Source organism: Bactrocera dorsalis, chromosome 3 (genome assembly GCF_023373825.1).
Source record: "Bactrocera dorsalis isolate Fly_Bdor chromosome 3, ASM2337382v1, whole genome shotgun sequence".
In the NCBI taxonomy this organism is placed as follows: domain Eukaryota; kingdom Metazoa; phylum Arthropoda; class Insecta; order Diptera; family Tephritidae; genus Bactrocera; species Bactrocera dorsalis.
In genome coordinates this window covers 76,063,076-76,078,509 of record NC_064305.1, presented here as the reverse complement: position 1 = coordinate 76,078,509, position 15,434 = coordinate 76,063,076, and the positions used below count along the sequence as shown (strand labels likewise).

Sequence of the window (15,434 nt, the reverse complement as noted above, 5' to 3'; positions counted from 1 at the left end):
TTCAAGGACGCGCAATACTTACGCCATTAAAGCGCTTACTAGACAAAGTAGTTGGTAGCATGCAGAAGGTACATATGTATGTATGTATATGCGCCAACAAGCCCCTTAGTTTTTGAGTTTTCGACCTTAAATTTTGTGTATGTCTTTTTCTTCCCAAGTAACTGCTTATTTGTCAGAACAGATAATATCGGACCATTATAGGATAAAGCTGCCATACAAACTGACCGACCAAAATTAAGTCCTTGTATGGAAAATTTTTTTATATGGCAGGATATCTTCACGAAATTTGGCATAGATTATTGTATCAGGCAAAGCTATAATGTCAAAATATATTATTCATATCAGATGAATATAGCATATAGCTACCATACAAACTGATCGATTTAATGCAAATCTTTGTATGGAATTTTTTTTTATAAAAAAAATCGTATGCAGCTGCCATACAAACTTTCAGAACAAAACCAGATTTTTTATTTTATTTATAATATTTCTGTACAGTATTACAGCTTCGGTGATCCGTGATTGTTTATTCCTTTTTTCATAGTTGGCGAAACAATTGCTTTTGTTGTCTAACAAACAATAGTCACAGCCACTGCGCGCGTTTTTTATATGCTGCTGAACTCAATTTTCACACTTCGGATAAAAGTTTTTTTTCAACAAACACACAACCTACTTAAGTGGGTACTTAAGTGACAAAATATATACAAGCTTGCAAGATGTGTCCAAGTTTAATGTCAACAAAGGCAAACTGCCTAGTGTTATGCGCTATTTTCCTTAGAAAATAAAGGGTGATTTTTTAAGAGCTTGATAACTTTTTTTAAAAAAAAAAACGCATAAAATTTGCAAAATCTCATCGGTTCTTTATTTGAAACGTTAGATTGGTTCATGACATTTACTTTTTGAAGATAATTTCATTTAAATGTTGACCGCGGCTGCGTCTTAGGTGGTCCATTCGGAAAGTCCAATTTTGGGCAACTTTTTCGAGCATTTCGGCCGGAATAGCCCGAATTTCTTCGGAAATGTTGTCTTCCAAAGCTGGAATAGTTGCTGGCTTATTTCTGTAGACTTTAGACTTGACGTAGCCCCACAAAAAATAGTCTAAAGGCGTTAAATCGCATGATCTTGGTGGCCAACTTACGGGTCCATTTCTTGAGATGAATTGTTGTCCGAAGTTTTCCCTCAAAATGGCCATAGAATCGCGAGCTGTGTGGCATGTAGCGCCATCTTGTTGAAACCACATGTCAACCAAGTTCAGTTCTTCCATTTTTGGCAACAAAAAGTTTGTTAGCATCGAACGATAGCGATCGCCATTCACCGTAACGTTGCGTCCAACAGCATCTTTGAAAAAATACGGTCCAATGATTCCACCGGCGTACAAACCACACCAAACAGTGCATTTTTCGGGATGCATGGGCAGTTCTTGAACGGCTTCTGGTTGCTCTTCACCCCAAATGCGGCAATTTTGCTTATTTACGTAGCCATTCAACCAGAAATGAGCCTCATCGCTGAACAAAATTTGTCGATAAAACACATTTCGAACCGAACACTGATTTTGGTAATAAAATTCAATGATTTGCAAGCGTTGCTCGTTAGTAAGTCTATTCATGATGAAATGTCAAAGCATACTGAGCATCTTTCTCTTTGACACCATGTCTGAAATCCCACGTGATCTATCAAATACTAATGCATGAAAATCCTAACCTCAAAAAAATCACCCGTTATATAGTTATACAAAATTATATGCTATCTTCGCAATTCTATTATACACTTGACGCCTATTTGCTGCTACACAGCTGCCTGAGAGTAGCAGTGGCAGATTTAATGAGCGTACTAACCGACTATGCTGATATTATCAACACTTTGCCACACCTCTACCCTACCACATTATAACCACAAAGTTAATAAGTTCTTCCATGTAGACAATTTCTGCTTTTGCTTATTGTCTCAAGACATTTATTGCAGTTGCTTTCTGGCGCTTCTTTTATTGTTATAATTTTATTTCCAATAAAGCTTGGATTGCCGCAACGTGGCTTTAATTAAGCATCTTAGGCGAGTTTATTAAATCTTTTTATATATTTTAATATAGTTTGGGATGGGATAGTTGGTATTGCAAGCTTCCTAATAAGTAGAGGAACATAGTCTTTTTTCGTATTTTTGCATACTTTTAATTTTCATAACAGAATATTCGTTGTCTAATTGTCCATGTTTATTTATTTTTTACTGTTTATTATTTGCTTTTTGGTCTAAGTAACCTTTTTAACCAGTTTTTGAACAAAAAATATAAAATCGATTTATGATTATATTTAAAAACGTGTTTAATAAATTTATTGTCTTTGAAAAGCACACTCAAGTTTGCAATATGTTTGACAAAACTTTAAAATTATTTTTAAGTATTTGTGCATACAAATGCTTTAAACAATTTAAACAAACGGCATTCGAGCGATATTGTATTTTATTTTGAGCGCTTTCTGATTAGACACACACATTGTACTGAGTGATGACCTAATTTCATTCTTACTGAAATATTACGTATAACAATTAATAAATAAAAAAATAAAGTTTTCTATAACTTTTCATACGAAATTTGGGTATTTTTCCAATTAAAACACATACTGTATAAATTAATAAACTCTCTAGATTTTGATAGCGTCTCATGAATTTAATGGCAGTGTTTCACCTAATATATAAAAAGTAGACTGTACATATGTTTATAAATAAAATTGTTATCAATAGTGATTGAAAGTAAATCTGAAAACGACACAAAAGAACATTATTGATTGTCGTTATCAATTAAAACTTTTTCTACTAATAGCACCAGTTCAATAGCAATAATTTCAACCAAACAGCTGTTTTTCAGGTGCATACACCACCTACTTCATATGAATATGTATGTATGTACATAAATACATGTGCACAAAAACAAAAAATTAGGCCAGCTTGGCAATTGTTTGAGTGGTCAATGGAATAATTTCATTGAAATAAATACTAACGTGTTTCATAAAACAATTGTGAAATCTCTTTTTAAGCCAGACATTGCCAAATTTAGAAACTAAACAATAAGCTACATACATTTAATGCGTGCTACTTTGTACTCATTCCTCAAATATATGTTTGGTAACACCACAATTAGGTTTGAATCATATTATATCAACAGGTATAGATCAAAACTTATATAACAATATTTATGCATACATTACTTAGAAGCACTTACAAAATTTCCACAAGAAAAATCTAACTTCCGCTACGGTAGGCCTTCTAATTTGTATAAGAGTAGCGTCACGTAGTCAAATTATTATTTTTTACCTATTTGTTGATGTTTAGCAAGTAAATACAATTGTTATTTTTGTAATGTATCAGTTCCATGCGACTTACTTTGTAATCAGTTAAAGATAATTGCTAAGGCATCTACCTAATCTTGACAGTGAACCAATATAAACAATTTTGTACTACGCAAGGTAGCGCCACAAAAAATTGTAATCAATTTCCAACCACTCTTGGCAAACAAAAGAAAAATTATACACGTCTAGATATGTATGTACAATAAACAACAACAAAGACAACAGCCGGTATTTGTAGTAGGTAAACAAGTTATGTATTTGGTAGGCTAACTTGACCGGCTGAGCGAATTGGAACGTCGTATCAAAAAGCTAAAAGCAAGAATATTTCGAAGTCACATCAGCAAAAGCAGAAAACTTCGAAAGAATGCGCAACAAAAAAATGTACAGCTGTGGTCATTTCAATAAAATTAGAGCGCATATATTTTGTGTATTAATATTATTTGATACGTCCTTGATTATTTAAATTCTAATATCACCAGACAAACCATAGAACTTTTTCATTATAATAATAAGTTCGAATTCTTATTAGAACACCAATTGAAAGTGCTGGGAAAGCACCATTTTGCAAAATTATTTGCAGAATTTCATTAAATTGCAGGCTTTTCAAGCAGTTTATTATACACATGCATAAATGTATAATAAGTTGGCATCTTCATTTAAAATTAGCACATTCACGCACAGTTTGATATGCACAAAATACACGCTTTAACCGCAAAGCATCGTTTGGCGCAACAACAAGAATAAGCACTCGCACTCCGATAACCGTAAGCTCATTCCAATAAGAATTTTATACATTTAACAAAATGATAATTATACCGCATTTTTGCGAATATTCAAACTATAATTTCACTCACCAAATTATTATTTTATTATAATACCACAAATTTTGTCTCAAAATTGCATAATTCGCAATTTTTTCTGTTACACAATTACCGCAAAATGTACAAATATTCTTGTTGACCACGCTATAAGCTACTTTTTCCATACGATAGCAAACGACGCGGCGAAACGAATGTAAACAATAGGAGGGGTGTTCGAAACTCGAAGCCAGATGTTGCCGACACTGAAAGCTTTGCCAGATGTAAAGACTAGAAATTTATGTCAATTGTTTTAATATGTCAAAGTGCTTTCAAGTTCAAATTATCTTTAAGTTTAATTAGTATATTTAAAATTTTGAACGAAAGCTTATTTTATCTTTGTTAAGATTTAAAACTAATATATTTAGTAAACACAGAAATATTTGATATCTGACACGACACTGAATCGACGAAATTCAAACAGCATCACATGACTGTCATTTTTAGTGAATTATAAAGCTATAACAATAAAAACTATTTCGCCGTTGAAATGAAGTACACATAAAAATTAATACATATTGCATGTTCATTTCTGCTAAGTTTTACTCAATACTTTTATACTGATAACTTAGCAGGTTTTTATTAATGAAAACAAAAAAACTACGCTAATTGTTCTAACTTTACAATTGAGCTTATATAACCGGAAATCATTCTTATTAATATCATCCCTGAAGTACGTTCCAAACATTCAAACATGGCAGCATGTTGAACTAGAGAACATAAAGAACAATTTATTTATTTATTTAAATATGACCTGTAAAAAATACAAACAGAATAGGAAACTAAAAGAACTGGCTGCTTTGGCCTTCGTTGTTGTTTTATATATTCCTCATTTAGTTGAATAAATCGCGGCCCTTGTATTTCGATGTTTGGAAATGATTTTATAACAATTGAACTATAAAATCATTTTATGTTCTCTGGTTGAATGCGCAAGTAGAAAAGAAAATTTATGTGATTCATTTTTTTAAATTACAAATTTGCTATTGTTCCAAGATCTTTTTAAAATTTTGAAATACATGTGCCGGGACTTATTCAACCAAACCTAACCTACTTGATGAATGTGTATTGAAGCTGTAAAATGCATACAAAGCTAATTTGAAGGAAACTCAATGTTTCCAAATATTTATACATTAATTAGATCGCTTAAAATTCACCAATCCATTTTATTTTGTTTCTTGTAAAATTTGTTTGTTTCCAACCGAATAGTGTACATAACTACAACAGTGTGAAGAATTTTTTGATTGCAGTTTATTTTGCAAGTTCTGTACGCATATTAAAACTATTTATTTATTACTTACATTGAGTTTACACCTCTTGGAATAATTCTAATACTTGAGAACATTTCTTAAACCGATGCCCAACCATTCATTAAGCTAATTTCCTAACTCGGACCCTAAATTACAATTTCTTTCAAAATATATAAAAACTACTAACGAAATAGAGCTACATTTCAATTCCAAATTTCTAACAATCCAAATACCTATTGACTATTCCGTCCAATTAGGGCTATCGGGCATTGACTTTAATTGCTTTAATATATGCCCTGAGAATGTAAGAACACAATAACTAAACAAAATTGTCAACTTATTGCTTAACAAACCCTATGCCATCAGAACCTCAACTGGTTAACATGTTTTCCTATGTCGACTTTGGTAACAGGCAAATTTTAAAACTTGTCCTCCACAACTTAATTATTACTTCCAATACTATTGGGACAGATGTCCCAAATATTAGAATTTCCCTACAAGATTGAGAAAATCCAGTTACTATCGCAAATACCAGTTAATTCCTGCATTTCCAAATACAAAAGACCGTCGTTTCGTTCAATTTAAAGCAGAAAGATTGAACTAATTGCTACAAAAATCACCTTTTCTCTAATAATGAAACAAATAATGTAACTTTTAAACTGCTAAACATAAAAACTGCATATCCAATTGTCTAACACATGCTTTTCATCTGTGAACGCCTTTCACACCAACAACTACTATTCGACTTGTCACACTGTTGTTTGAGGTTATGCTTAAAACGTGGTATACTATTTGAACAAATGTTTTAACTAAGTAATTCTAAAATCCACATATTATATGCAGCATATCACTAAGTCCACCTTCCATTGCAAATAAAAAATCACTTGTTTTATAATTTTTTCACCTCCAGCAAAAATTTAAAGAAATTCTTTATTTCAAACAATTTACACTTTAATGTAAACTTTCCGAAACGCGCCCAAAAATTTGGTAGCGAATTTTTACTTGAAGCTTTTTAATGGGATGTCAGGTTGAAGCGTGTAAAAAACCTGCAACAAAAATGAAATGAGAATTAGTTCCAAGTCGTTTGGAGCGCTAGCGCTTCACGCTGTCTTGACGAATACTTACATTCTTCAATGCCGTCAGCGAGTTTACTTGGACCTTGCGCGCATCTTCCTGCGTTTACGCTTCAACCTCCGCATACGCTTCTTACGCCACTATAATACAAAAAAAAACAAAATTAGAAAAATTCACAAATTGCAAGAAATTTTCAGCAAAATTGTCAATTCAACCACGTGTGTATACCGAAATCTACAGCAATGGCGGCCGGCCGCACGAAAATGTCTTTAAAATAATATAAAAAGTATTTTGAAGTTCTTTGATATTAAATAAGCATTTTAACACTTTGCAAACATCAAATTCCAATTGTTGGTTTAATTATTTTTACATATATTTTGAGCACTTTGTACACTTTTATGGGAAAATTACCTTAGCTCTCATTTTTCTTTCTTCACACGAAGACGGTTAAAGAACGAAAGAAAGATGAACGGAACTTCATTCGCAAGACAACTTTTTGTGAGCAGCGCTGCCAACATTTGGCTCACAAAACGCATGCGCTGAATTCTGCAGGGTTGTATTTTTCGTAACGCCACTAGATGTCGCAGAGTAGAGCATTTGCTGACAGGATATTAGTTACACTAAACGCCCGCCAGACTTTACCAATTTGAGCGCACGGTTAAGCGTCCTATTATTAAACGTTCAATTCTAGAGTTTTAATTAGTTTAATTTTTAAGAATTTACAACGTATTTCTACACATGTTTAATATAATTATTTATTTCATTGCAGACATTCTGTGTAGTCTCCAAACGATTTCGGAAAAACTACATACACCGCTTCACCGGCACGAAAAGTCTCTTCCTTTTCCATCCATGGAGTACAGCACGCCGCGTCTGCGTCTACATAGCAACGAATCAATTCTTCGACTACTGCGTCATGGCTACAATTCTATTCAACTGCATTTTTTTAGCTATGACCGAGACGGTGGAAGAGGCCGAGTAAGTTTCGTAAAGCAAAACATAACCTCCACAGCATATATATAATATTGATACATATCCTCTTCCTGTTTGCAGATACATCTTCCTAGCAATTTACTCCATTGAAATGGTAATAAAAATCGTTGCCAAAGGCTTCCTACTCAACAAGTACACCTATCTGCGCAATCCATGGAATTGGCTGGACTTTGTTGTAATAACGAGTGGTTATGCCACTATCGGCATGGAGGTGGGCAATCTGGCCGGTTTACGTACATTTCGCGTGTTGCGCGCCCTAAAGACTGTTTCAATAATGCCAGGACTAAAGACTATCATCAATGCACTTTTGCACTCATTCCGCCAATTGGCCGAGGTCATGACATTAACCATTTTTTGCTTAATGGTCTTTGCACTATTCGCACTACAGGTGTGTACAAAGTAACGGTATAATTTTTAGTGCGGAATATTAAATTATATTTCTACGCAATAGGTTTATATGGGTGAATTGAGAAATAAGTGTGTGAGAAATCTTCCAGACGATTGGGTTAATACCACAGACTTGGAGTGGCGCAGGTGGGTAATGAATTATGAATAAAATGAGTAAGATTTACTTAAATTTTTTTAAAGAATATGTCCAAGATATTAAACTTAGGAAAATGCAAAAATAAAAAAAAAGATTTTTTGAAATTTTTTTGAAAAGCCCCTAACTAACCCCTGCTTTTTGTCATGTGTTCTTATCAGCTGGATCAACGACACCGACAACTGGCTGTACGACGACGAGGAAATGCCAATGCTTTGCGGCAATTTGACTGGCGCTCGCCACTGCCCTACGGATTACACTTGCCTTTGCGTGGGTGAGAACCCGAATCATGGTTATACGAATTTCGATAACTTTATGTGGTCCATGCTAACAACTTTCCAGTTGATTACACTGGACTATTGGGAGAACGTGTACAATATGGTGAGCATCATTGTGGATATTTAAAATAATTATTATTTTATATTTTATGAAAATTATTTTTACAGGTATTGGCCACATCTGGTCCCATGAGTGTGTCATTTTTTACCGTGGTTGTGTTTTTTGGCTCATTTTATTTAATTAATCTAATGTTAGCCGTAGTTGCACTAAGTTACGAGGAAGAAGCCGAAATCACAAACGAAGTGAGTTGCCATAACCCAACTTTCGGATATTTATTTAAAAATCTATTTTTTTTAATATATTCTTTAGGAACGCAAGAAAGACTTATTGGATCATCGCGATGATTCAACATTTAGCTTCGACCCGTCCGTTTTAAATGTAAAAAAATTAAATAAGAACAATAAAAAGAAGATCGATTCGCGTAAGGGTGTGCTGCTAGCGTCGTATAGCAAAAAGAAGACACGCCGAAAAAAGGTCAAAGGTGGAAAAGACGGTGCCAACAACAATAACGATAGCAACGGAAATGGCCAAGTATATTGAGACAACTTTCTGGAACTAATTTTTTATATTTACACATATTTTACACAATTTCGCAGAATAAAAGTAGATCCGTTACGCCCAGCCCAGGTCCCAGTCCACGCCACAGCAATGCTGAACGTCCCAAACAGCTGCAATTGCAGCTCACCACAACCCCACAGCAGCAGCAACAACAACAACTGCTGCCAACACCCAATGCACAACAACAACAATTAAAGGAACAACAACAATCACAACCAACACCACAAGCGCTAACACCGAAAGAGGCGCAGACTGCTCGCACACGTATTTGCTTCCAAGAAGATGGCAATAAAAATCCCAATATGTTATATCCATCCGATTATAAAGGACAATTGCTGCCTGGCAGCCGTCAGGCCAGCTCCAATTCGAGTGGTGTGAATCGCGAGTCATCACAAGATGATTCCGGTGTGGTGGATGATCATGAGGAGCAGGAGGTCGGCACCGAAATGGTCAATGTATCTACAGTGGAGCTGCCAAATGAGTTGACCTCGGTGACGTTGGCTCTGTCGCCGCGCGAGGTTCGGCTCATCAAGTGCAATGGCAACATTGCGCGCATTAAGAAGCATAACATTTATGCGCTGCATCAGGAATTCTCCTCGGAAATTGTGGTGATTGGTGAGTGAATGAATGATTGTATACTAAATTAAAAAAAAAAAATACGTTATATAAAAGTATTATATAATGATTTTGGATCTTCGGATCAAATATGAGTCGAACTGGCTTCATTATTGCGAGTCGACCATTCAGCTCTGTTAATAACAATAACATTTTTCATGAAACAGTGCTTTAAAACTTTCGAGACAGTAGAGGATCTCAACAACTCTTATGGATTGACTTAACATATTTTGGTTGATGTTTTGGATAGATAGATTTGAAATTCGAAGAATTCACTGCAACCCGTGGTCTAATGTGTACTCTCCGGTTATTACAACACTTCGTTTAACCCAGTCTAATCAAAGAGTCTTAGTAGAGAGTTTATGTTATGGTGTTTCTGCTCTTTGGTCGCAGAAGCAACTCTGATCCCTGGAACACCACGCTAACTTGTGCAGATGACACCGAAGCCTGCCGTGAACTGTATTTCTGGGAAGAACGTTTAGTTTCTTGAACCTTTTTGTACCGAAATCTTCCAGGAACAGCCTCGTCTTTCGAAACCCAGACACCTCTTGCCAGCGTTTTGTACTGTCCCTTTTCTCTTTCCGTAACTCCTTTCGTTCCGGTCGTATGTTTTTGTAACAGTTCTCTGGTCCCCGCTCTAAGGTTCAGATAAGTTGTAGTCGAGGTCATCCAACGGTAGACCCAGGAAACGTGCTGTTTCGACGGTGTCGGACCATAGAGGGAGGCGTGACCCCGGTTTTATGCGGCCAAGGACTGTACTAGGATGATCTAGCCTCTTTTGGATCGTTAAGTTTTAGATTAAGCTCCGGTCGTATCGCACTGTCTGCCGCAGCTTCTTTCGCCAGGAGATCGGCTAGCTCATTTCTATTGATGCCTCTTTGCCCAGGGATCCATGGTGGTATAATATTGTTTTGAGTGGCAACCTTGTTAAGCATTTCTATACTCTCTAGTACCATTTTTCATTTGTTTTCAACGGACTAGATTGTCAAAAGTACAGCTAGACTATCACTGAGGATGACAAATGGTTTCCGCTGTTAGTTCATCGCTAGAATAATCTCTGTCCATCTGCTAACCACATAGACCTCAGCTTGAAAATACCACCTGCCGTTTTCGAGCCGTCTATATTCCATTGAATTGTGCTCCTACGAAAGTGTTCCTTAAGGGTAGAGTGCTCTCATTCCCTTTTGCAGCCTCGTGAGACTTTATACTCCTTTTCAAAGCAATTTTTCTAGGTAATGTCATCTCTAGGAAGCAGTGCCAACCGTAGACTCTCTCCAATAGCACGCTGTTTCAGAGCGTTTGCCTTGTTCTTACCTTGAACCTTATTGCTGCCATCTCCAAAACAATATGGAGGGGAGTGAAGTCTAGAATTACCTCTGTTGTAGTGGCTAGGGTTTTGGGTATGTAGCGCGATGAAGCTATTCGTTTCTTCTTTATCGGCATAGACACCGCTTACGCGGTTAAAGCTCGACTCGACGATGACGAGACCTGAATTTATGAATACGACGTTGAAACTGTCCAACAGATTATGTTGGATTATGAGTTGGCATGCTTATATATTCTCAAAAGGCGCCAATTTTGAAGGCGATAATGCAGATTTGTATTAAAATATTTGAAAATAATTTTTTTTCCAATCCGGGTCAAATTTGATCAGATGGTACTGAGCATAAATTTTCTTATTACTTACTATACTATATATTTATATCAATATTTTCTTCACTCAGATGATCTTCCCGATCGCAATTGTGATAGATGCATACAATGCTGCGTCAACTATGAAGGTTGGCTGCAGTTCCAGAACTGTCTCTATAAGGTAAAGAACACATTTTAATGAAATAAAACTAATTTTTATTATTTGTTGTTGTTTTTATATTGCAGGTGGTGCGTGATCCACTTTTCGAATTAGCCATAACGCTCTGCATCGTACTAAACACGGCATTTCTGGCCATGGAGCATCACGGCATGAGTGAGAACTTTCGCAATGCATTAGACGTAGGCAATAAAGTGTGTAACTCAAAAACTCCTGTCACTTGCAGTTATATTTTATAAAGAATACACGTTCTCGCCAACAGGTTTTTACATCGATTTTCACATTCGAATGCATCATTAAGTTAATGGCATTGTCGAAGGATTTTTTTCTATGCGGCTGGAATATATTCGATCTGATCATTGTGACAGCCAGTTTATTAGATATTATATTTGAGTTGGTGGATGGTCTTAGTGTGCTGCGGGGCTTGCGTTTGGTGCGTAGTGCTTGATTTTGATATATTTTTTATAAAGACTACTCATTAATTTACTTACGAACAGCTCCGCGTGCTCAAGCTAGCGCAATCGTGGACCACAATGAAGGTCCTGCTCAGCATTATCATATCGACAATAGGTGCTTTGGGTAATCTTACCCTGATTTTAGTTATAGTCATATATATTTTCGCTGTGATCGGTATGCAATTGTTTTCGAAGGATTACACACCCGAGAAATTCGATCCAGACCCAGTGCCAAGGTATGTCAATGAAATATAAATTATTTACAAATTTAAAAATAAATTTTTGTGAATTTATGAATATCTGCTTGCAGGTGGAATTTTAACGATTTTTTCCATTCGTTCATGATGATATTTCGCATATTGTGTGGTGAGTGGATTGAGCCGTTGTGGGATTGTATGCGTGCGGAGGAGGAGCAGGGCGCCTCATCGTGCTTTGCCATATTCTTGCCAACGCTAGTGATGGGCAATTTCATGGTGCTAAACTTGTTCTTGGCGTTGTTGCTCAACAGTTTCAATTCGGAGGAATTGAAGTCGAAAAAAGAGGTAAAGTATGCAAATTTTTCACGCACTTCTCCACAAATAAGCGTCTTAACTGTGCCGAATAAATGGCGTGTGCGTTTATTATGTGTTTTTCTTACTATATATATGTGTATGTTTGTGGTTCTTGTCAAAAAAAAACAAAAATAATATTAATAAATGTAAGCAAAACCCGAAATTTTAAAACTCACTTAAATCGTTTGCCATAAAATACAAACCGAAATCTCCGTTATGCGCTAAAAATAATCACCTAACAAACCTAATTTTAAATGCAAAAAGAAAAGCAGAAAAAATGTTTGTTAGTTTTCAATTTTTATTGGTGTTAGTGTGCAAACAATGCAAATTATTTTTATAAAAAAATGTTTTTGAGTTATTTTAAATTAAATTCCATGAATTTAAAATGTGTAAACGCTTTGCATTGATCGAATATTATTTGCTATTTGCATATATTTTTAATATAGCTGTGTGCGTGTGTGTATTTCTCTATTTTCGAACTTTGCACTTTGGTGTTTTGTGTTCAGCTGCACAAATCATTGGTTTGAAAATTTAAAAATTTAAATGTATTATACAAAGTTTTTTTTTTATTTCATTTATTTATATTTTTTGTTTTTTTTTGCAAAATTCATTAATTTAATTTTTATACTTATTTTTTACAATAGTTTATATTAATTTATTTTTTATTTTAAATTTTTACAGATGTAAATAGTTTGCAACTGAGTTTTTTAAGATTATTTAATATGTATATCTTAATATATAAAAATCACGTGTCACATTGTTTGATTGCGATGGACTCTTAAACTACTGAACCGATTTTAATGAAATTTTTAACACTGTGTGCAGTTTGGTCCAATTTGAAAGATAGGATAGTTTATAACTCTCCTTATAGTCGCATTATTTATTTATTGCAAATTATTTGTTTATTATTAGCAAAGAGCTATCCACCAGTTGGTGGCGCTAAGAGCGGTATTGAGCGCGGTATGTTACAGGAGATAGCGCTACAAACATTAAAAACATTAAATGAAAATGCGTTGTTTGAAGTTTATATTATTTGTGGTAAAGTTATGCGAGTCTATGACGTCCAAAAAAAAAATAAAAATTGGGCGGGGCGAAGTTCGCCGGGTCAGCTAGTTGTTTTATATAATTTATTAATATTTTGTTACTCAATTATATCATTAATTATTATCAGTTATAGTCTTATATCATTACAACTACATTAAATTTCTTTTACTTTTTTTCTTATTAATGGGAAAAGTACCCGTAATTGGCGATAAATAGTACTTATTTGCGATTTTTCATACGTTAAGAGTGATCCATTTCGAAGTTCCCTACATTTTTAAAGAAAAGCCACTGAAACTTCAAATTTAGTGGGGAAGGTTTATTATCATTCAAAAGAACATCTTTGACATTTATTTTTGGAAGATTATCTCTTTCAATTTTTGAAGAAATATAGGCCGAGAAAAGGACCTCATCGCTGAAAAAATTTGGGTCCAAAACGTCGGATCTTCTTGGAACTTTTTTTGAACGTGCATATATTTGGCAAAATAAAATATATTTTTTTTATTTTTATATTTTTTTTTTTTTTTCATAATAATAATTATAATTTATTATATTTTTAACATTTTTCTTATTTTTTTAATATTACAATTTTTGTATTTTTTTTTAAAGCACTTATAAACTTTTATATAAAAAATATGTTTTCTTTTATACCCTTTATTTAATTTAATTTCTGTGCGAATGCTGAAGACCTAAAATACATTTTTAATACTATTATAAAAACAAAAAAAACAGCTTAAGCATACAGTTATGAACATATTATTCAATATACATACATACATATCAACATATATATATGAATACTCTTATATACTCAAGCATTGTGCCTTTTAAATACACAAATACACACACACACTTTATAAAAACATTTCAATAACAAAACAAGTATACACATGTTTACTGCCGTCTAATATTTGAGCAGTTGTTTCAATATTTTGAGCAGCAAAAAGTACAGAGCTTAAAATTAGAGCTTCAATGATTGGGAAAAACTGTAAGACAGACTACGAGTCTGTATGTATAAAAAAAAAACATCATATTATTGTACTCGGTTACATAATTTTATAACTTATAAACGCTTCAAGTTATAATGAATTTAAATATAATACTTGAATTTTGAGGTTAGAATTATGTGAAAGTATTAGTAAGTATTGACTGTGACACTAAAAAATAATTGAATTTTGAATTAATCTGAATTAGTTTTTCTTATCTTAAAAATAAAAAATATTCATCCCAACCTAAATTGTATTAAAAATTAAAAATAAATCGTAAATTGAATTTGATTGGAAAAAAATCATACCGACCTTATAATTAAAAATTAGAAATCTTTGCTAAATTTAAAATTTATTGTTTTTACATAATTTTTTTCTACCTTTCACCTTATTGTCTTATTTGCATTTAGTTAATTTTAATTATAGTTTTTTCCGTTAGAAAAATGTAAATCATTAATTTTTTACCTTTTCATTCCAGCTTTTGATTTGAAGTGTTGTATTTGTTACTCAAAATAATTAATTATTTTTTTTAATTTTAAATTTTTATCATAAATTCAACAAAAACAATCAATTTTTAACCCCAAAATCGGTATTAAAAATTTATTTTTTAAAGCAAAAAAAAGTATTATTTTTGAGTACTTCTATTTTTAATTTAAAAATTATATTCTCAGTTTTTAATCAGAGCTGTTTGGGGTCAAAAATAATATTTTAAATTTTTCATTTTCATTTCAATTTTTTAATATTAAAAAAAAAAATTAAATTAATAAATAAAAAGTTAAATGAAAAAGTAAAAACATTAAATTTTAAATAATTTTTTTTTTTAATTTTTTGAATTTTTTTATTTTTAATAAAATTTTATTTTCTTTTTTAATTTTGTTGAAATACAATAAAATAATATTATAAATTTGCCAAAAAAATGTATGCAAATGTTATTTTTATTTTAAGAAAACTTAATTAAGACGTTATTTTTACTATTAAAGTACTTTTTTACAAAATTGTTTACACCCACTATTTTTTTGCTTGTTAAAA

At 33.2% G+C, this 15,434-nt stretch overlaps 2 protein-coding genes and 1 long non-coding RNA gene across 9 annotated transcripts in view; 1 reads left to right on the top strand and 2 right to left on the bottom strand.

Annotated features, from left to right (window-relative positions):
* LOC105229111 (mitochondrial thiamine pyrophosphate carrier) overlaps positions 1–4,614 on the bottom strand; it is a 136,732-nt gene extending 132,118 nt beyond the window's left edge. The window contains exons 1-2 of one of the 4 annotated variants that reach the window (XM_029551499.2): positions 3,373–4,159; positions 3,212–3,303 (exon numbers count right to left, since the gene is read on the bottom strand). The gene's annotated coding sequence lies outside the window, so the exon portion shown is untranslated. Of the gene's footprint in view, positions 1–3,211; positions 3,304–3,372; positions 4,160–4,192 lie in introns of those variants that run through there. The other 3 variants (XR_007422399.1, XM_049453472.1, XM_011209200.4) reach the window with 3 other exon arrangements.
* Positions 1–15,434, top strand: part of LOC105229112 (sodium channel protein 60E) — a 292,253-nt gene that overhangs the window by 244,224 nt on the left and 32,595 nt on the right. For all 4 annotated transcript variants that reach the window (XM_049453420.1, XM_049453418.1, XM_049453419.1 and 1 more), the window contains exons 4-15: positions 7,286–7,494; positions 7,570–7,897; positions 7,961–8,043; positions 8,212–8,431; positions 8,497–8,631; positions 8,699–8,920; positions 8,986–9,562; positions 11,287–11,375; positions 11,441–11,566; positions 11,635–11,805; positions 11,870–12,063; positions 12,138–12,369. In XM_049453420.1, coding sequence (XP_049309377.1) covers positions 7,286–7,494; positions 7,570–7,897; positions 7,961–8,043; positions 8,212–8,431; positions 8,497–8,631; positions 8,699–8,920; positions 8,986–9,562; positions 11,287–11,375; positions 11,441–11,566; positions 11,635–11,805; positions 11,870–12,063; positions 12,138–12,369 — 2,586 coding nt within the window. The remainder of the gene's footprint in view (positions 1–7,285; positions 7,495–7,569; positions 7,898–7,960; positions 8,044–8,211; positions 8,432–8,496; positions 8,632–8,698; positions 8,921–8,985; positions 9,563–11,286; positions 11,376–11,440; positions 11,567–11,634; positions 11,806–11,869; positions 12,064–12,137; positions 12,370–15,434) is intronic.
* LOC105229110 (uncharacterized) lies at positions 6,327–7,046 on the bottom strand. Its single transcript, XR_852704.3, has 3 exons — positions 6,928–7,046; positions 6,568–6,656; positions 6,327–6,488 (listed from the first exon to the last, which is right to left on the bottom strand). It is a non-coding gene; the product is annotated as an uncharacterized LOC105229110 (long non-coding RNA).